Source organism: Chiloscyllium punctatum, chromosome 30 (assembly GCF_047496795.1).
Source record: "Chiloscyllium punctatum isolate Juve2018m chromosome 30, sChiPun1.3, whole genome shotgun sequence".
Classification (NCBI taxonomy): domain Eukaryota; kingdom Metazoa; phylum Chordata; class Chondrichthyes; order Orectolobiformes; family Hemiscylliidae; genus Chiloscyllium; species Chiloscyllium punctatum.
This window is the reverse complement of record NC_092768.1, coordinates 74,744,370-74,767,149: the sequence shown is the minus strand read 5'-3', so window position 1 is coordinate 74,767,149 and position 22,780 is coordinate 74,744,370. Positions and strand designations below refer to the sequence as shown.

The 22,780-nt window shown below is 47.6% G+C and overlaps 2 protein-coding genes across 2 annotated transcripts in view; one reads left to right on the top strand and one right to left on the bottom strand.

Moving 5' to 3' along the window:
• LOC140455611 (glutamate receptor ionotropic, NMDA 2C-like) overlaps positions 1-4,462 on the top strand; it is a 50,236-nt gene extending 45,774 nt beyond the window's left edge. Inside the window, 1 exon segment of the mRNA XM_072550526.1 lies at positions 4,436-4,462. Coding sequence (XP_072406627.1) covers positions 4,436-4,462 — 27 coding nt within the window.
• Positions 4,463-4,789: 327 nt separating this feature from the next.
• The window catches only part of hsd17b8 (hydroxysteroid (17-beta) dehydrogenase 8), a 46,980-nt gene continuing 28,989 nt past the window's right edge, over positions 4,790-22,780 (bottom strand). Inside the window, exons 3-5 of the mRNA XM_072550525.1 lie at positions 9,489-9,573; positions 8,949-8,991; positions 4,790-5,011 (exon numbers count right to left, since the gene is read on the bottom strand). Coding sequence (XP_072406626.1) covers positions 4,812-5,011; positions 8,949-8,991; positions 9,489-9,573 — 328 coding nt within the window. The 3' untranslated portion in view covers positions 4,790-4,811. The remainder of the gene's footprint in view (positions 5,012-8,948; positions 8,992-9,488; positions 9,574-22,780) is intronic.

The following is a 22,780-nucleotide window of genomic DNA, read 5'->3' as shown; positions in this document are numbered from 1 at the left end:
CATCTGGCTGACTCGTGCTGTTCATAAAAGGAAATCTGCCATCCTAACCTGATCTGGCCTAAGCAGGACTCCAGACCCTCTGCTGAGCAACCCACCCCGCTCCAGGGCTCTGATGGGGTGGCCAGTGAAAGATGGCTGAACCAGTGACACCCACATGCCACAAAAGGGTGAATTTTACCAAAGGTCTACACACACCACGAATATTCTCCCACATCAGGCAATAATCGCCTGTGCCTATCAACTACACACTAAAGAAGTCACAATAATTCATAGAATCCCTATCACAGGCCATTCGGCCATTGAGTTCACACCGAGCCTCCGACAGCATCCCACACAGACCTACCCCTGTATTGCTGCATTCCCCATGGCTAAACCACCCGAGTGTGCACATCCCTGGACACTACGGGCAATTTAGCATGGGCCAATCCACCCTGACCTGCACATCTTTGGACTGTGGGAGGAAACCAGAGCACCCGGAGGAAACCCACACAGTCACAGGGAGAATGTGCAAACTCCACACAGAGAGTCCTCCCGAGGCTGGGATCGAACCTGGGACCCTGGTGCTGTGAGGCAGCAGTGCTGGGAGGAGCACAGCAGAGGGGTAGGAGAGTCGAGGTTTCGCGTTAGGACCCTTCATCGGGGACTGGGGGGTGGGAGGGGGAAGGCAGCTCAGAAACAAATGGAGGGAAGAGACTGGGGCTGGGGGAAGGGGAGGTGGGATGGGTCTCATGATTGGTCAGTGAGAAGGGTGGAGCAGGGAGCTGGGAAGGAAAACAGGCCAGGAGGCGTGGAGGGGGTGGAGGGCTGGATATGGGATGAGGTTGGGGGGTGGGGGGTGAGGTGAGTTTGAAGGTGGGAAACTCTAGGTGGAACTCACTGAGTTGTCATGACTGAGCCACCTTGGCACAGTGGAGTTCCTGCTAGGTTCCCATTGGGGTTTGTGTGTCTCGATGTTACTAAAGCCCTCTCCAGCAGCCCCTGTCTTCAGCAGATAGGTCACCTCTGCCTGGCCGCAACCCATTATGGGGAAGCGTCACCGGACCCTGCATCCTCTCCCTGGATGCTGCCAGACCTGCCGAATTTCTCCAGCAATCTCTGCCGTGGTAAGCAGCTGGCTGCACTGGATCGGAAGCCATTTTTTCCTGGTGAATTGTGGGAAGGGACTGCCCCAGCTGTCTGTGCCTTTCAGTCATAAGACCATAAGACATAGGAGTGGAAGTAAGGCCATTCGGCCCATCGAGTCCACTCCGCCATTCAATCATGGCTGATGGACATTTCAACGCCATTTACCCACACTCTCCCTGTATTCCCTTAATTCCTTGCGAGATCAAGAATTTATTAATCTCTGCCTTGAAGACATTTAACATCCCAGTCTCCACTGTGCTCCGTGGCAATGAATTCCACAGGCCCGCCACACTCTGGCTGAAGAAATGTCTCCGCATTTCCGTTCGAAATGGACCCCCTCTAATTCTGAGGCTGTGCCCACGGTCCTAGTATCCCCGCCTGACGGAAACAAATTCCCAGCGTCCACCCTTTCTAAGCCATGCATTATCCTGAAAGTTTCTAAACTCCAATGAATACAATCCCAGCATCTTCAGCCGTTCCTCGTATGTTCTGTGGGAATCTCCGCTGGACATGCTCCAGTGTCAGTATGTCCTTCCTGAGGTGGGGGGCCCAAAACTGGACACAATATTCTAAAAGGGGCTTAACCAGAGCTTTATAAAGTCTCAGCAACACATCGCTGCTTTTATATTCCAACCCTCTTGAGATAAATGACAACATTACATTGGCTTTCTGAATCACTGACATGACCTGCATGTTGACCTTTAGAGAATCCTCGACTAGCACTCCCAGATCCCTTTGTACTTTGGCTTTATGAATTTTCTCACCGTTTAGAAAGTAGTTCATGCTTGTATTCCTTTTTCCAAAGTGCAAGACCTCGCATTTGTTCATGTTGAATTCCATCAGCCATTTCCTGGACCACTTTCCCAAACTGTCTAGATCCTTCCGCAGCCTCCCCACTTCCTCAGTACTACCTGCCTGTCCACCTAACTTTGTACCATCTGCAAACTTCGCTAGAATGCCCCCAGTCACTTCATCCAAGTCATTAATATATAAGTGAACAGCTGCGGCCCCAACACTGAACCCTGCGGGACATCGTTTGTCACCGGCTGCCATTCCGAAAAAGAACCTTTTATCCCAACTCTCTGCCTTCTGTCAGACAGCAAATCCTCAATCCATCCCAGTAGCTCACCTCGAACACCATGGGCCCTCACCTTACTCAGCAGCCTCCCGTGTGGCACCTTATCAAAGGCCTTTTGGAAGTCTAGATAGACCACATCCACTGGGTTTCCCTGGTCTAACCTACTTGTCACCTCTTCATAGAATTCTAGCACTTTCTCTTTTGTAATGGCTACCATAATCAACTCTGCCCCTTGATTCTCCTTAATTGTTGGGATATTACTCAAGTCTTCCACTCTTCAGTATTAAATTCTTCAGCTATTTCCTAATCTCCCAGCACGAGCCTTCCAGCATCAACTTGGAGCGGCCCAATCTCTACTTTTGCCTCTCGTTTGTATCTTATGTAATGAAAGAAACTTTGACTATCATTTCTAATGTTACTGGCTAGCTTACCTTCATGTTTGATCGTCTTCTTCCTTATTTCTCGCTTTGTTATCCTCTGTTTGTTTTTGTAGCCTTCCCAATCTTCTGATTTCCCAGTGCTCTTGGCCACCTTATAGGATCTCTCTTTGTCTTTGATACATTTCCTGACTTCCTTTGTCAGCCATGGCTGTCTAATCCCCCCCCCCCCCACCCCCACCCCAGATAATCTTTCTTTGGGCTGAACCTCTGTACTGTGTCCTCAATTACCCAGAAACTCCTGCCATTGTTGCTCTGCTGTCTTCCCCACTAGGCTCTGCTTCCAGTCGATGTTCATCAGTTGCTCTCTCATGGCCTCATAATTACCTTTATTTAACTGTAACACCATTCCATCTGATTTTGCCTTCTCTCTTTCAAACTGCAGACTGAACTCTACCATATTATGATCGCTGCTTCCTAAGTGTTCCCTGACTTTAAGATTTTTTATAAAGTCTGGCTCATGACATAGCACTAAGTCCAGAATGGCCTGCTCCCCTGTGGGCTCCATCACAAGCTGTTCCAAAAAAAATCCTGTCAGCGTTCCATGAATTCCATTTCTTTGGATCCACCGGCAACATTATTCACCCAGTCCATTTGCATATTGAAGTCCCCCATGATCACTGTGACCTTGCCTTCCTGACATGCCAAATCTAGATTAGATTAGATCCCCTACAGTGTGGAAACAGGCCCTTCGGCCCAACAAGTCCACACCGACCCTCCGAAGCGCACCCACCTATACCCCTACATTTACCTCTTACCTAACACTACGGGCAATTTAGCATGGCCAATTCACCTTACCTGCACATCTTTGGACTGTGGGAGGAAACCGGAGCACCCGGAGGAAACCCACGCAGACACGGGGAGAACGTGCAAACTCCACACAGAGAGTCGCCTGAGGCGGGAATTGAACCCTGGTCTCTGGCGCTGTGAGGCAACAGTACTAACCACTGTGCCCCCGTGCTGCCCATCTATTTCCTGGTAATCTTACCCCCCTGCTAATTCACACGTGGCTCAGGCAGTAATCCAGAGATTGTGACTCTCGAGGACCTGTTCTTCAATTTCCTTCCTAATGCTTGATACCTGGTCCTCCTTCTGAGTCTTGCCTACGTTGTTAGTGCCAACGTGGACCACAACAACTGGATCCTCCCCCTCCCGCTCCAATATCCTTTTGAGCCAGTCAGAGATGTCCTGCACCCTGGCACCGGGCAGGCAACACACCCCATGTGGGACTCCCGATCCGGCTTGCAAAGGATACTATCTGTCCCCCTAATTATAGAATCCCCTATAACCACTACTGGCTGTTTGCTCCCCCTCCTGAATGACCTTCTGCCCCATGGTGCCTTGGTCAGTTGGCTCATCCTGTCCACAGCCCTTTTCCTCATCTGAACAGGGAGCAAGAATCTCATACCAGTTGGACAGGGTCAAGGGCTGAGGCTCCTGCACTCCTGAACTCAGGTTCCCCCTGCCTGCCTCACTTACAGTCACACCCTGATGTCCCTAATCACTAACTGAGTTTGAAATTACTTCATCTCCCGGGTGTGACTGCCTCCTGAAACAAAGCATCCAGGTAACTCTCCCCCTCCCGGATGTGCCGCAGCGTTTGAAGCTCAGATTCCAGATCACCAACTCTGAGCCGGAGTTCTTCCAACAACCAACACTTGCTGCAGATGCGGTCACTGCCATTCCCAATGGGATCAGCCAGCACCCACATCATACAGCAACAGCACATCACCTGCCCAGCCATCTCTACTTAGTTAATTAGTTTATACAAATTTCTGAGTTAAATAATTTCTAGTACTTCTCGGTCGTCTTATTCAATTAACCAACTAATAGTAAACTTCTACTCAACACACGGTACACAATAAATACCAATTGAAACACCTACGAGAGTCCTTTTTGGGGGGGGGGGAAGAGCAGGTGGGAGACTCTACATGTGTAGTGTCTCAAGATTCAGCTGCTGCCAAAATGTACCTGAAACTCCAGGAATAAGTTTTTATATTTAAAAATTACCTTCCTTTCACACAGAGGGTGGTATGTGTATGGAATGAGCTGTCAGAGGGAGTGGTGGAGGTTGGTACAATTACAACATTTAAGAGGCATCTGGATGGGTATATGAATAGGAAGGGTTTGGAGGGATATGGGCCGGGTGTTGGCAAATGGGAGAAGATTAATTAAGGATATCTGGTCAGCATGGACGGGTTGGGAGGAAGGGTCTGTCTCCACAGAGTATGACTCTGCCCGGGGGTTCTCCACGCTCCGTCTCCAAGGTGGGCAGGATCTAGGTGCAATCCCTTACCTGTCACCTCCAGACTGGCTCCAGTGATGTAGCTGCTCTCGTCGGAGGCCAGGAAGGTACAGACGCTAGCCACCTCTGTGGAGAGACGCAGAGGGACAGAGACCGCTGTGAGGGGACGCAGAACTCCCACCGCCTCTCCCCGAACACCGACTGCACCACGTACAACCCCACCACCAGGGGGCGCTCCTCCCCTCTCCCCGAACACAGACTTTACCACGTACACTCCCACCACCAGGGGGCACTCCTCCCCTCCCCCCGAACACCGACTGCACCACGTACACTCCCACCACCAGGGGGCGCTCCTCCCCTCTCCCCGGACACTGACTGCACCACATACACTCCCACCACCAGGGGGCACTCCTCCCCTCCCCCCAAATACCGACTGCACCACGTACAACCCCACCACCAGGGGGCGCTCCTCCCCTCCCCCCAAACACCGACTGCACCTCGTACAACCCCACCACCAGGGGGCGCTCCTCCCCTCTCCCCGGACACTGACGGTACCACGTACACTCCCACCACCAGGGGGCACTCCTCCCCTCCCCCCAAACACCGACTGCACCACGTACAACCCCACCACCAGGGGGCGCTCCTCCCCCTCTCCCCGGACACTGACTGCACCACGTACACTCCCATCACCAGGGGGCGCTCCTCCCCTCTCCCCGGACACTGACTGCACCACGTACAACCCCACCACCAGGGGGCACTCCTCCCCTCTCCCCGGACACTGACTGCACCACGTACAACCCCACCACCAGGGGGCACTCCTCCCCCCTCCCCGAACACTGACTGCACCACGTACAACCCCACCACCAGGGGGCGCTCCTCCCCTCTCCCCGAACACCGACTGCACCACATACACTCCCACCACCAGGGGGCGCTCCTCCCCTCCCCCCAAATACCGACAGCACCTCGTACAACCCCACCACCAGGGGGCGCTCCTCCCCTCCCCCCAAACACCGACTGCACCACGTACACTCCCACCACCAGGGGGCGCTCCTCCCCTCCCCCCAAATACCGACTGCACCTCGTACAACCCCACCACCAGGGGGCGCTCCTCCCCTCTCCCCGGACACTGACTGCACCACGTACAACCCCACCACCAGGGGGCACTCCTCCCCTCCCCTCGAACACCGACTGCACCACGTACAACCCCACCACCAGGGGGCGCTCCTCCCCTCTCCCCCCAAACACCGACTGCACCACGTACAACCCCACCACCAGGGGGCGCTCCTCCCCTCCCCTCGAACACCGACTGTACCACGTACAACCCCACCACCAGGGGGCGCTCCTCCCCTCTCCCTGAACACCGACTGTACCACGTACAACCCCACCACCAGGGGGCGCTCCTCCCCTCTCCCTGAACACCGACTGTACCACGTACAACCCCACCACCAGGGGGCGCTCCTCCCCTCTCCCCCCAAACACCGACTGTACCACGTACACTCCCACCACTAGGGGGCGCTCCTCCCCTCTCCCTGAACACCGACTGTACCACGTACACTCCCACCACCAGGGGGCACTCCTCCCCCCTCCCTGAACACCGACTTTACCACGTACACTCCCACCACCAGGGGGCGCTCCTCCCCTCTCCCTGAACACCGACTGCACCTCGTACAACCCCACCACCAGGGGGCGCTCCTCCCCTCTCCCCCCAAACACCGACTGCACCTCGTACAACCCCACCACCAGGGGGCGCTCCTCCCCTCTCCCCCCAAACACCGACTGCACCTCGTACAACCCCACCACCAGGGGGCGCTCCTCCCCTCTCCCCCCAAATACCGACTGTACCACGTACAACCCCAACACTAGGGGGCGCTCCTCCCCTCTCCCCGAACACTGACTGTACCACGTACACTCCCACCACCAGGGGGCACTCCTCCCCTCCCCCCAAACACCGACTGCACCTCGTACAACCCCACCACCAGGGGGCACTACTCCCCTCCCCCCGAACACCGACTGCACCACTTACACTCCCACCACCAGGGGGCGCTCCTCCCCCCTCCCCGAACACCGACTGCACCTCGTACAACCCCACCACCAGGGGGCGCTCCTCCCCTCTCCCCGAACACCGACTGCACCACGTACAACCCTACCACCAGGGGGCACTCCTCCCCTCTCCCCGAACACCGACTGCACCTCGTACACTCCCACCACCAGGGGGCACTCCTCCCCTCTCTCCGAACACCGACTGCACCACGTACACTCCCACCACCAGGGGGCACTCCTCCCCTCTCCCCCCAAACACCGACTGCACCACGTACACTCCCACCACCAGGGGGCGCTCCTCCCCTCTCCCTGAACACCGACTGCACCACGTACACTCCCACCACCAGGGGGCGCTCCTCCCCTCTCCCCGAACACCGACTGCACCTCGTACAACCCCACCACCAGGGGGCGCTCCTCCCCTCTCCCCCCGAACACCGACTTTACCACATACACTCCCACCACCAGGGGGCGCTCCTCCCCTCTCCCCGGACACTGACTGCACCACGTACACTCCCACCACCAGGTGGCGCTCCTCCCCTCTCCCCGAACACCGACTGCACCTCGTACACTCCCACCACCAGGGGGCACTCCTCCCCTCCCCCCCCGAACACCGACTGCACCTCGTACAACCCCACCACCAGGGGGCGCTCCTCCCCTCTCCCCGGACACTGACGGTACCACGTACACTCCCACCACCAGGGGGCGCTCCTCCCCTCTCCCCGAACACCGACTGCACCTCGTACAACCCCACCACCAGGGGGCGCTCCTCCCCTCTCCCCCCGAACACCGACTTTACCACATACACTCCCACCACCAGGGGGCGCTCCTCCCCTCTCCCCGGACACCGACTGCACCACGTACACTCCCACCACCAGGGGGCGCTCCTCCCCTCTCCCTGAACACCGACTGCACCTCGTACAACCCCACCACCAGGGGGCGCTCCTCCCCTCTCCCCGAACACCGACTGCACCACGTACACTCCCACCACCAGGGGGCGCTCCTCCCCTCTCCCTGAACACCGACTGCACCTCGTACAACCCCACCACCAGGGGGCGCTCCTCCCCTCTCCCTGAACACCGACTGCACCACATACACTCCCACCACCAGGGGGCGCTCCTCCCCTCTCCCCGAACACCGACTGCACCACGTACACTCCCACCACCAGGGGGCGCTCCTCCCCTCTCCCTGAACACCGACTGCACCTCGTACAACCCCACCACCAGGGGGCGCTCCTCCCCCCTCCCCGAACACTGACTGCACCACGTACAACCCCACCACCAGGGGGCGCTCCTCCCCTCTCCCTGAACACCGACTGCACCTCGTACAACCCCACCACCAGGGGGCGCTCCTCCCCTCTCCCCGGACACTGACTGCACCACATACACTCCCACCACCAGGGGGCGCTCCTCCCCTCTCCCCGGACACTGACTGCACCACATACACTCCCACCACCAGGGGGCGGGGGGTTGGTGTGGGGGGGGGGTGGGCGCTGGGAGTGCACAGACAGACATGGGCACATGGTGCGGAAGAGACATCGTGTGCTCTCTGGGAATGCTCGGAGTCTGTCTCTTGCCTTTAGCCAGGCCTCACCCCGATGCCCTGTGCCCTGAGGCTGGACAGAGGCCAGAGCTGTGGGAATGGAAGAGGGATCAGGTCATGACCAACTGCAGCAGCAGCAGCGTCAGTGGCCTCAGGTCCTGGGCCACGCAGGACCCTCATTTACATCGATCCTACCAGACCAGGAAACACCCCTGGGCGCTTCGGAGGAGAGGTCTAACACGGGTCTGGACACACACACACACACGGCAGGCTGGGGAACGTGGGGAAGGGCACCCTACTCTGTACACTCCAGAGGGGGACAGGGCAAAGGGCACCGTAGGATGGAGGGTGTCACAGAGACTGGCAGGGACAGGGGCACAGAGAGACTGAAGAGTCCCTCCATTTCAAAGTCACACGATAAGCTTCTGCACCTGAGGAAAGGCTGCACACACCGATCACCAGGACCTGACACATACTCACTCACCACAGGGCTCTCCCAGACGGCCCATCGGCACCAACTGCACAACCTGGGGAGAGGAGAGACAAATCACACTCCGTCAGTGACTCACACGGCACACAGCGTCCACTCGGCACAGGCAGTGCCCGCACGACACAGTCAGTGTGCGTGTGAGATGGTGTACACTCCCAGTGTGAGTGTGTGTGAGAGAGAGAGACACACACACACAGAGATAGAGACACAGAAAGAGAGAGTGTGTGTGGATGAGGGGGGATGGAGAAAGAGGGAGAGGGAGGTGGAGAGAGAGATGGTGTCCCGTGAGAGGGAATAGTAACGCAGGCAGCATTTTCCTGATTCGGAGATGCTGGTGTTGGACTGGGCTGTACAAAGTTAAAAATCGCACAACACCAGGTTAGAATCCAACAGGTTTATTAGGAAGCACTAGCTTTCGGAGCGTCACTCCTCCATCAGACAACCACCTAGAGCTTCTAATTAAACCTGTTGGACTATAACCTGGTGTTGCGCGATTTTTAGCATTTTCCTGGGATCTCTCCCAGACGTCCTCACCTTGTCAAGCACCTTCTGAGGTACCTTCGCTGCCATGGGGGTATCGATGAATCCCGGGAGGACGGTGTTGCATCGGATTCCGAACCTGAAGGAAAAAAACCCGGAACTTCAGAGACCTCCCTCCCACCTCAAACCTGGCCCGAGTGACCAAGTGAAAACCAGACGTCAGCCTCTCCCATGTTGCTGGGCAGAACCGAGGGGTCAAATTGACCAAACAACTTGTCCCCGAGATATTCTCGGATATAAATATGACAGGAACATCGATGACACAATAAAGGATTTGATCATATGTTATGATTCCCCTTTAACAAACCTAAAGGCACTGTGGTCAGAGCTGCTTTCATGTCTGAGAAACACGACAAGTGGTGGCTGAACATCAAGGGAATCATTCCTCAGATAAGGGGGAGGGCGGGAGATGAAGGAGAAGCCTCCACGGGAACCTCATCCACTGCAGCAATTGGACTCAGATTGTCAGCATCACTCAGCACTGGCAAAGCAGCATGACACCAACTCAGCAACACGTCCCCACGGCCACCATACCAACACAAGGGATACAGAGGGTACAGTGTTCACACAGTAACACACACACGTACAGAATATCACAGTGTACAGTGTTCACACAGTAACACACACACATGTACAGAATATCACAGTGTACAGTGTTCACACAGTAACACACACACGTACAGAATATCACAGTGTACAGTGTTCACACAGTAACACACACACGTACAGAATATCACAGTGTACAGTGTTCACACAGTAACACACACGTACAGAATATCACAGTGTACAGTGTTCACACAGTAACACACACACGTACAGAATATCACAGTGTACAGTGTTCACACAGTAACACACCCACATACAGAATATCCATGTGTACAGTGTTCACACAGTAACACACACACGTACAGAATATTACAGTGTACAGTGTTCACACAGTAACACACACGTACAGAATATCAAAGTGTACAGTGTTCACACAGTAACACACACGTACAGAATATCAAAGTGTACAGTGTTCACACAGTAACACACACACGTACAGAATATCACAGTGTACAGTGTTCCCACAGTAACACACACACGTACAGAATATCAAAGTGTACAGTGTTCACACAGTAACACCCACGTACAGAATATCCAAGTGTACAGTGTTGACACAGTGACACACTCATGTACAGAATATCCATGTGTACAGTGTTCACACAGTAACACACACACGTACAGAATATTACACTGTACATTGTTGACACAGTAACACACACGTACAGAATATCACAGTGTGCAGTGTTCACACAGTAACACACACACGTACAGAATATCACAGAGTACACTGTTCACACAGTATCACACCCACGTACGGAATATCACTGTGTACACTGTTCACACAGTAACACACACATGTACAGAATATCACAGTGTAGAGTGTCCACACAGTAACACACACACGTACAGACTATCACAGTATACAGTGTTCACACAGTAACACACCCACATACAGAATATCCAAGTGTACAGTGTTCACACAGTAACACACACATGTACAGAATATCACAGTGTAGAGTGTTCACACAGTAACACACACACGTACAGAATATTACAGTGTACAGTGTTCACACAGTAACACACACACGTACAGAATATCACAGTGTACAGTGTTCACACAGTATCACACCCACATACAGAATATCCAAGTGTACAGTGTTCACACAGTAACACACACATGTACAGAATATCACAGTGTACAGTGTTCACACAGTAACACACACACGTACAGAATATCACAGTGTACAGTGTTCACACAGTATCACACCCACATACAGAATATCCAAGTGTACAGTGTTCACACAGTAACACACACGTACAGAATATCACAGTGTACAGTGTTCACACAGTAACACACACACGTACAGAATATCACAGTGTACAGTGTTCACACAGTAACACACACACGTACAGAATATCACAGTGTCCAGTGTTCACACAGTAACACACACGTACAGAATATCAGAGTACAGTGTTCACACAGTAACACACACACGTACAGAATATCACAGTGTACAGTGTTCACACAGTAACACACACACGTACAGAATATCCATGTGTACAGTGTTCACACAGTAACACACACGTACAGAATATCAGAGTACAGTGTTCACACAGTAACACACACACGTACAGAATATCACAGTGTACAGTGTTCACACAGTAACACACACACGTACAGAATATCCATGTGTACAGTGTTCACACAGTAACACACACGTACAGAATATCAGAGTACAGTGTTCACACAGTAAAACACACACGTACAGAATATCACAGTGTACAGTGTTCACACAGTAACACACACACATGTACAGAATATCACAGTGTACAGTGTTCACACAGTTACACACACGTACAGAATATCACAGTGTACAGTGTTCACACAGTAACACACATGTACAGAATATCACAGAGTACAGTGTTCACACAGTAACACACACACGTACAGAATATCACAGTGTACAGTGTTCACACAGTAACACACACATGTACAGAATATCACAGTGTACAGTGTTCACACAGTAACACACACACGTACAGAATATCACAGAGTACAGTGTTCACACAGTAACACACACATGTACAGAATATCACAGTGTACAGTGTTCACACAGTAACACACACACGTACAGAATATCACAGTGTACAGTGTTCACACAGTAACACACACGTACAGAATATCAAAGTGTACAGTGTTCACACAGTAACACACCCACGTACAGAATATCACAGTGTACAGTGTTCACACAGTAACACACCCACGTACAGAATATCACAGTGTACAGTGTTCACACAGTAACACAAACGTACAGAATATCACAGTGTACAGTGTTCACACAGTAACACACACACGTACAGAATATCACAGTGTACAGTGTTCACACATTTACACACACACGTACAGAATATCACAGTGTACAGTGTTCACACAGTAACACACACACGTACAGACTATCACAGTGTACAGTGTTCACACAGTATCACACACACGTACAGAATATCACAGTGTACAGTGTTCACACAGTAACACACACACGTACAGACTATCACAGTGTACAGTGTTCACACAGTAACACACCCACATACAGAATATCACAGTGTGCAGTGTTCACACAGTAACACACACATGTACAGAATATCACAGTGTACAGTGTTCACACAGTAACACACCCACATACAGAATATCCATGTGTACAGTGTTCACACAGTAACACACACATGTACAGAATATCACAGTGTACAGTGTTCACACAGTAACATACACACACGTACAGAATATCACAGTGTAGAGTGTTCACACAGTAACACACACACGTACAGACTATCACAGTGTACAGTGTTCACACAGTAACACACTCACATACAGAATATCCATGTGTACAGTGTTCACACAGTAACACACACATGTACAGAATATCACAGTGTACAGTGTTCACACAGTAACACACACACGTACAGAATATCACAGTGTACAGTGTTCACACAGTAACACACACACGTACAGAATATTACAGTGTACAGTGTTCACACAGTAACACACACACGTACAGAATATCACAGTGTACAGTGTTCACACAGTAACACACACACATACAGAATATCACAGTGTACAGTGTTCACACAGTAACACACACACGTACAGAATATCACAGTGTACAGTGTTCACACAGTAACACACACACGTACAGAATATCACAGTGTACAGTGTTCACACAGTAACACACACACGTACAGAATATCACAGTGTACAGTGTTCACACAGTAACACACACACATGTACAGAATATCACAGAGTACAGTGTTCACACAGTAACACACACACGTACAGAATATCACACTGTACAGTGTTCACACAGTAACACACACACGTACAGAATATCACAGTGTACAGTGTTCACACAGTATCACACCCACATACAGAATATCCAAGTGTACAGGGTTCACACAGTAACACACACATGTACAGAATATCACAGTGTACAGTGTTCACACAGTATCACACCCACATACAGAATATCCAAGTGTACAGTGTTCACACAGTAACACACACATGTACAGAATATCACAGTGTACAGTGTTCACACAGTAACACACACATGTACAGAATATCACAGTGTACAGTGTTCACACAGTAACACACACACATACAGAATACCCAAGTGTACAGTGTTCACACAGTAACACACACATGTACAGAATATCACAGTGTACAGTGTTCACACAGTAACACCCACGTACAGAATATCCAAGTGTACAGTGTTGACACAGTGACACACTCATGTACAGAATATCCATGTGTACAGTGTTCACACAGTAACACACACACGTACAGAATATTACACTGTACATTGTTGACACAGTAACACACACGTACAGAATATCACAGTGTGCAGTGTTCACACAGTAACACACACACGTACAGAATATCACAGAGTACACTGTTCACACAGTATCACACCCACGTACGGAATATCACTGTGTACACTGTTCACACAGTAACACACACATGTACAGAATATCACAGTGTAGAGTGTCCACACAGTAACACACACACGTACAGACTATCACAGTATACAGTGTTCACACAGTAACACACCCACATACAGAATATCCAAGTGTACAGTGTTCACACAGTAACACACACATGTACAGAATATCACAGTGTAGAGTGTTCACACAGTAACACACACACGTACAGAATATTACAGTGTACAGTGTTCACACAGTAACACACACACGTACAGAATATCACAGTGTACAGTGTTCACACAGTATCACACCCACATACAGAATATCCAAGTGTACAGTGTTCACACAGTAACACACACATGTACAGAATATCACAGTGTACAGTGTTCACACAGTAACACACACACGTACAGAATATCACAGTGTACAGTGTTCACACAGTATCACACCCACATACAGAATATCCAAGTGTACAGTGTTCACACAGTAACACACACGTACAGAATATCACAGTGTACAGTGTTCACACAGTAACACACACACGTACAGAATATCACAGTGTACAGTGTTCACACAGTAACACACACACGTACAGAATATCACAGTGTCCAGTGTTCACACAGTAACACACACGTACAGAATATCAGAGTACAGTGTTCACACAGTAACACACACACGTACAGAATATCACAGTGTACAGTGTTCACACAGTAACACACACACGTACAGAATATCCATGTGTACAGTGTTCACACAGTAACACACACGTACAGAATATCAGAGTACAGTGTTCACACAGTAACACACACACGTACAGAATATCACAGTGTACAGTGTTCACACAGTAACACACACACGTACAGAATATCCATGTGTACAGTGTTCACACAGTAACACACACGTACAGAATATCAGAGTACAGTGTTCACACAGTAAAACACACACGTACAGAATATCACAGTGTACAGTGTTCACACAGTAACACACACACATGTACAGAATATCACAGTGTACAGTGTTCACACAGTTACACACACGTACAGAATATCACAGTGTACAGTGTTCACACAGTAACACACATGTACAGAATATCACAGAGTACAGTGTTCACACAGTAACACACACACGTACAGAATATCACAGTGTACAGTGTTCACACAGTAACACACACATGTACAGAATATCACAGTGTACAGTGTTCACACAGTAACACACACACGTACAGAATATCACAGAGTACAGTGTTCACACAGTAACACACACATGTACAGAATATCACAGTGTACAGTGTTCACACAGTAACACACACACGTACAGAATATCACAGTGTACAGTGTTCACACAGTAACACACACGTACAGAATATCAAAGTGTACAGTGTTCACACAGTAACACACCCACGTACAGAATATCACAGTGTACAGTGTTCACACAGTAACACACCCACGTACAGAATATCACAGTGTACAGTGTTCACACAGTAACACAAACGTACAGAATATCACAGTGTACAGTGTTCACACAGTAACACACACACGTACAGAATATCACAGTGTACAGTGTTCACACATTTACACACACACGTACAGAATATCACAGTGTACAGTGTTCACACAGTAACACACACACGTACAGACTATCACAGTGTACAGTGTTCACACAGTATCACACACACGTACAGAATATCACAGTGTACAGTGTTCACACAGTAACACACACACGTACAGACTATCACAGTGTACAGTGTTCACACAGTAACACACCCACATACAGAATATCACAGTGTGCAGTGTTCACACAGTAACACACACATGTACAGAATATCACAGTGTACAGTGTTCACACAGTAACACACCCACATACAGAATATCCATGTGTACAGTGTTCACACAGTAACACACACATGTACAGAATATCACAGTGTACAGTGTTCACACAGTAACATACACACACGTACAGAATATCACAGTGTAGAGTGTTCACACAGTAACACACACACGTACAGACTATCACAGTGTACAGTGTTCACACAGTAACACACTCACATACAGAATATCCATGTGTACAGTGTTCACACAGTAACACACACATGTACAGAATATCACAGTGTACAGTGTTCACACAGTAACACACACACGTACAGAATATCACAGTGTACAGTGTTCACACAGTAACACACACACGTACAGAATATTACAGTGTACAGTGTTCACACAGTAACACACACACGTACAGAATATCACAGTGTACAGTGTTCACACAGTAACACACACACATACAGAATATCACAGTGTACAGTGTTCACACAGTAACACACACACGTACAGAATATCACAGTGTACAGTGTTCACACAGTAACACACACACGTACAGAATATCACAGTGTACAGTGTTCACACAGTAACACACACACGTACAGAATATCACAGTGTACAGTGTTCACACAGTAACACACACACGTACAGAATATCACAGTGTACAGTGTTCACACAGTATCACACCCACATACAGAATATCCAAGTGTACAGTGTTCACACAGTAACACACACATGTACAGAATATCACAGTGTACAGTGTTCACACAGTAACACACACATGTACAGAATATCACAGTGTACAGTGTTCACACAGTAACACACACACATACAGAATACCCAAGTGTACAGTGTTCACACAGTAACACACACATGTACAGAATATCACAGTGTACAGTGTTCACACAGTAACACACACATGTACAGAATATCACAGTGTACAGTGTTCACACAGTAACACACACACGTACAGAATATCACAGTGTACAGTGTTCACACAGTAACACACACACGTACAGAATATCACAGTGTACAGTGTTCACACAGTAACACACACACGTACAGAATATCACAGTGTACAGTGTTCACACAGTATCACACCCACATACAGAATATCCAAGTGTACAGTGTTCACACAGTAACACACACATGTACAGAATATCACAGTGTACAGTGTTCACACAGTAACACACACATGTACAGAATATCACAGTGTACAGTGTTCACACAGTAACACACACATGTACAGAATATCACAGTGTACAGTGTTCACACAGTAACACACACGTACAGAATATCACAGTGTACAGTGTTCACACAGTAACACACACACGTATAGAATATCACAGTGTACAGTGTTCACACAGTAACACACACACGTGCAGAATATCACATTGTACAGTGTTCACACAGTAACACGCACATGTACAGAATATCACAGTGTACAGTGTTCACACAGTAACACACACATACAGAATATCACAGTGTACAGTGTTCACACAGTAACACACACATACAGAATATCACAGTGTACAGTGTTCACACAGTAACACACCCATGTACAGAATATCACAGCGTAGAGTGTTCACACAGTAACACACACACATGTACAGAATATCACAGTGTACAGTGTTCACACAGTAACACACACATGTACAGAATATCACAGTGTACAGTGTTCACACAGTATCACACAAACATACAGAAATCAGTGTACAGTGTTCACACAGTAACACACACGTACAGAATATCAAAGTGTAGAGTGTTCACACATTAACACACACACGTACAGAATATTACAGTGTACAGTGTTCACACAGTAACACACACACGTACAGAATATCACAGTGTACAGTGTTCACACAGTAACACACACACGTACAGAATATCCATGTGTACAGTGTTCACACAGTAACACCCACGTACAGAATATCCAAGTGTACAGTGTTGACACAGTGACACACTCATGTACAGAATATCACAGTGTACAGTGTTCACACAGTAACACACACACGTACAGAATATCCAAGTGTAGAGTGTTCACACAGTAACACACTCACGTACAGAATATCAGAGTACACTGTTCACACAGTAACACACACACATACAGAATATCCAAGTGTACAGTGTTCACACAGTAACACACACATGTACAGAATATCACAGTGTACAGTGTTCACACAGTAACACACACACGTACAGAATATCACAGTGTACAGTGTTCACACAGTAACACACACATGTACAGAATATCACAGTGTACAGTGTTCACACAGTAACACACACACTTATAGAATATCACAGTGTACAGTGTTCACACAGTAACACACTCACGTATGCAATATCACACTGTACACTGTTCACACAGTAACACACACGTGCAGAATATCACAGTGTACAGTGTTCACACAGTAACACGCACATGTACAGAATATCACAGTGTACAGTGTTCACACAGTAACACACACGTACAGAATATCACAGTGTACACTTTTCACAGTTACACAAACGTACAGAATATCACAGCGTACAGTGTTCACACAGTAACACACATGTACAGAATATCCAAGTGTACAGTGTTCACACAGTAACACACACATGTACAGAATATCAGTGTCCAGTGTTCACACAGTAACACACACACGTACAGAATATCACAGTGTACAGTGTTCACACAGTAACACACACACGTACAGAATATCACAGTGTACAGTGTTCACACAGTAACACACACACGTACAGAATATCACAATACACAGTGTTCACACAGTATCACACAAACATACAGAAAATCAGTGGACACTATTAACACAGTAACACACACGTACAGAATATCACAGTGTACACTGTTCACAGTTACACAAACGTACAGAATATCACTGTGTACAGTGTTCACACAGTAACACGCACACGTACAGAATATCACAGTGTACAGTGTTCACACATTTACACACACACGTACAGAATATCACAGTGTAGAGTGTTCGCACAGTAACACACACACGTACAGAATATCACAGTGTACAGTGTTCACACAGTAACACACACGTACAGAATATCACAGAGTACAGTGTTCACACAGTAACACACACACATACAGAATATCACAGTGTACAGTGTTCACACAGTATCACACACACGTACAGAATATCAGAGTACAGTGTTCACACGGTAACACACCCACGTACAGAATATCCCAGTGTACAGTGTTCACACAGTAACACACACACATACAGAATATCCCAGTGTACAGTGTTCACACAGTAACACACACACGTACAGAATATCACAGAGTACACTGTTCACACAGTAACACACACACTTACAGAATATCACAGTGTACAGTGTTCACACAGTAACACACACACGTACAGAATATCAGAGTACAGTGTTCACACAGTAACACACACACGTACAGAATATCACAGAGTACACTGTTCACACAGTAACACACACACTTACAGAATATCACAGTGTACAGTGTTCACACAGTAACACACACACTTACAGAATATCACACTGTACAGTGTTCACACAGTAACACACACATACAGAATATCACAGTGTAGAGTGTTCACACAGTAACACACCCACAAACAGAATATCCAAGTGTACAGTGTTCACACAGTAACACACACACGTACAGAATATCACAGCGTACAGTGTTCACACAGTAACACACACGCACAGAATATCACAGTGTACAGTGTTCACACAGTAACACACACGTACAGAATATCACAATATACAGTGTTCACACAGTATCACACAAACATACAGAAAATCAGTGGACACTGTTCACACAGTAACACACACACGTACAGAATATCACAGTGTACAGTGTTCACACAGTAACACACACACGTACAGAATATCAGAGTACAGTCTTCACACAGTAACACACACACGTACAGAATATCACAGTGTACAGTGTTCACACAGTAACACGCACACGTACAGAATATCACAGTGTACACTGTTCACACATTTACACACACACGTACAGAATATCACAGTGTACACTGTTCACACATTTACACACACACGTACAGAATATCACAGTGTACAGTGTTCACAGTTACGCAAACGTACAGAATATCACAGCGTACAGTGTTCACACAGTAACACGCACACGTATAGAATATCACAGTGTACACTGTTCACACATTTACACACACACCTACAGAATATCAGAGTACAGTGTTCACACAGTAACACACACACGTACAGAATATCCATGTGTACACTGTTCACACAGTAACACACACACATGTACAGAATATCAGAGTACAGTGTTCACACAGTAACACACACACGTACAGAATATCACAGTGTACACTGTTCACACAGTAACACACACACGTACAGAATATCCATGTGTACAGTGTTCACACAGTAACACACACACATGTACAGAATATCAGAGTACAGTGTTCACACAGTAACACACACACGTACAGAATATCACAGTGTACACTGTTCACACAGTAACACACACACGTACAGAATATCACAGAGTACACTGTTCACACAGTATCACACCCACGTACGGAATATCACAGTGTACAGTGTTCACACAGTAACACACACACGTACAGAATATCACACTGTACAGTGTTCACACAGTAACACACACGTACAGAATATCACAGTGTACAGTGTTCACACAGTAACACACACACATACAGAATATCACAGTGTACAGTGTTCACACAGTAACACACACACATACAGAATATCACAGTGTACAGTGTTCACACAGTAACACACAAACTTACAGAATATCACAGTGTACAGTGTTCACACAGTAACACACACACGTACAGAATATCACACTGTACACTGTTCACACAGTAACACACACGTACAGAATATCAGTGTACAGTGTTCACACAGTAACAGACACATGTACAGAATATCACAGTGTGCAGTGTTCACACAGTAACACACACATGTACAGAATATCACAGTGTAGAGTGTTCACACAGTAACACACACACATACAGAATATCACAGTGTACAGTGTTCACACAGTAACACACAAACTTACAGAATATCACAGTGTACAGTGTTCACACAGTAACACACACACGTACAGAATATCACACTGTACACTGCTCACACAGTAACACACACGTACAGAATATCAGTGTACAGTGTTCACACAGTAACACACACACGTACAGAATATCACAGTGTGCAGTGTTCACACAGTAACACACACATGTACAGAATATCACAGTGTACACTGTTCACACAGTAACACACACACGTACAGAATATCACAGTGTACAGTGTTCACACAGTAACACACACGTACAGAATATTACAGTGTACAGTGTTCACACAGTAACACACACACTTACAGAATATCACAGTGTACAGTGTTCACACAGTAACACACACACGTACAGAATATTTCAGTGTACAGTGTTCACACAGTAACACACACACGTACAGAATATCACAGTGTACAGTGTTCACACAGTAACACACACACTTACAGAATATCACAGTGTACAGTGTTCACACAGTAACACACACGTACAGAATATCACAGTGTACAGTGTTCACACAGTAACACACACACGTACAGAATATCACAGTGTACAGTGTTCACACAGTAACACACACACGTACAGAATATCACAGTGTACAGTGTTCACACAGTAACACACACATGTACAGAATATCACAGTGTACAGTGTTCACACAGTAACACACACGTAAGAATATCACAGTGTACAGTGTTCACACAGTAACACACCCACGTACAGAATATCACAGTGTACAGTGTTCACACAGTAACACACACACGTACAGAATATCACAGTGTGCAGTGTTCACACAGTAACACACACACGTACAGAATATCACAGTGTACAGTGTTCACACAGTAACACACACATGTACAGAATATCACAGTGTACAGTGTTCACACAGTAACACACACACTTATAGAATATCACAGTGTACAGTGTTCACACAGTAACACACTCACGTATGCAATATCACACTGTACACTGTTCACACAGTAACACACACGTGCAGAATATCACAGTGTACAGTGTTCACACAGTAACACGCACATGTACAGAATATCACAGTGTACAGTGTTCACACAGTAACACACACGTACAGAATATCACAGTGTACACTTTTCACAGTTACACAAACGTACAGAATATCACAGCGTACAGTGTTCACACAGTAACACACATGTACAGAATATCCAAGTGTACAGTGTTCACACAGTAACACACACATGTACAGAATATCAGTGTCCAGTGTTCACACAGTAACACACACACGTACAGAATATCACAGTGTACAGTGTTCACACAGTAACACACACACGTACAGAATATCACAGTGTACAGTGTTCACACAGTAACACACACACGTACAGAATATCACAATACACAGTGTTCACACAGTATCACACAAACATACAGAAAATCAGTGGACACTATTAACACAGTAACACACACGTACAGAATATCACAGTGTACACTGTTCACAGTTACACAAACGTACAGAATATCACTGTGTACAGTGTTCACACAGTAACACGCACACGTACAGAATATCACAGTGTACAGTGTTCACACATTTACACACACACGTACAGAATATCACAGTGTAGAGTGTTCGCACAGTAACACACACACGTACAGAATATCACAGTGTACAGTGTTCACACAGTAACACACACGTACAGAATATCACAGAGTACAGTGTTCACACAGTAACACACACACATACAGAATATCACAGTGTACAGTGTTCACACAGTATCACACACACGTACAGAATATCAGAGTACAGTGTTCACACGGTAACACACCCACGTACAGAATATCCCAGTGTACAGTGTTCACACAGTAACACACACACATACAGAATATCCCAGTGTACAGTGTTCACACAGTAACACACACACGTACAGAATAT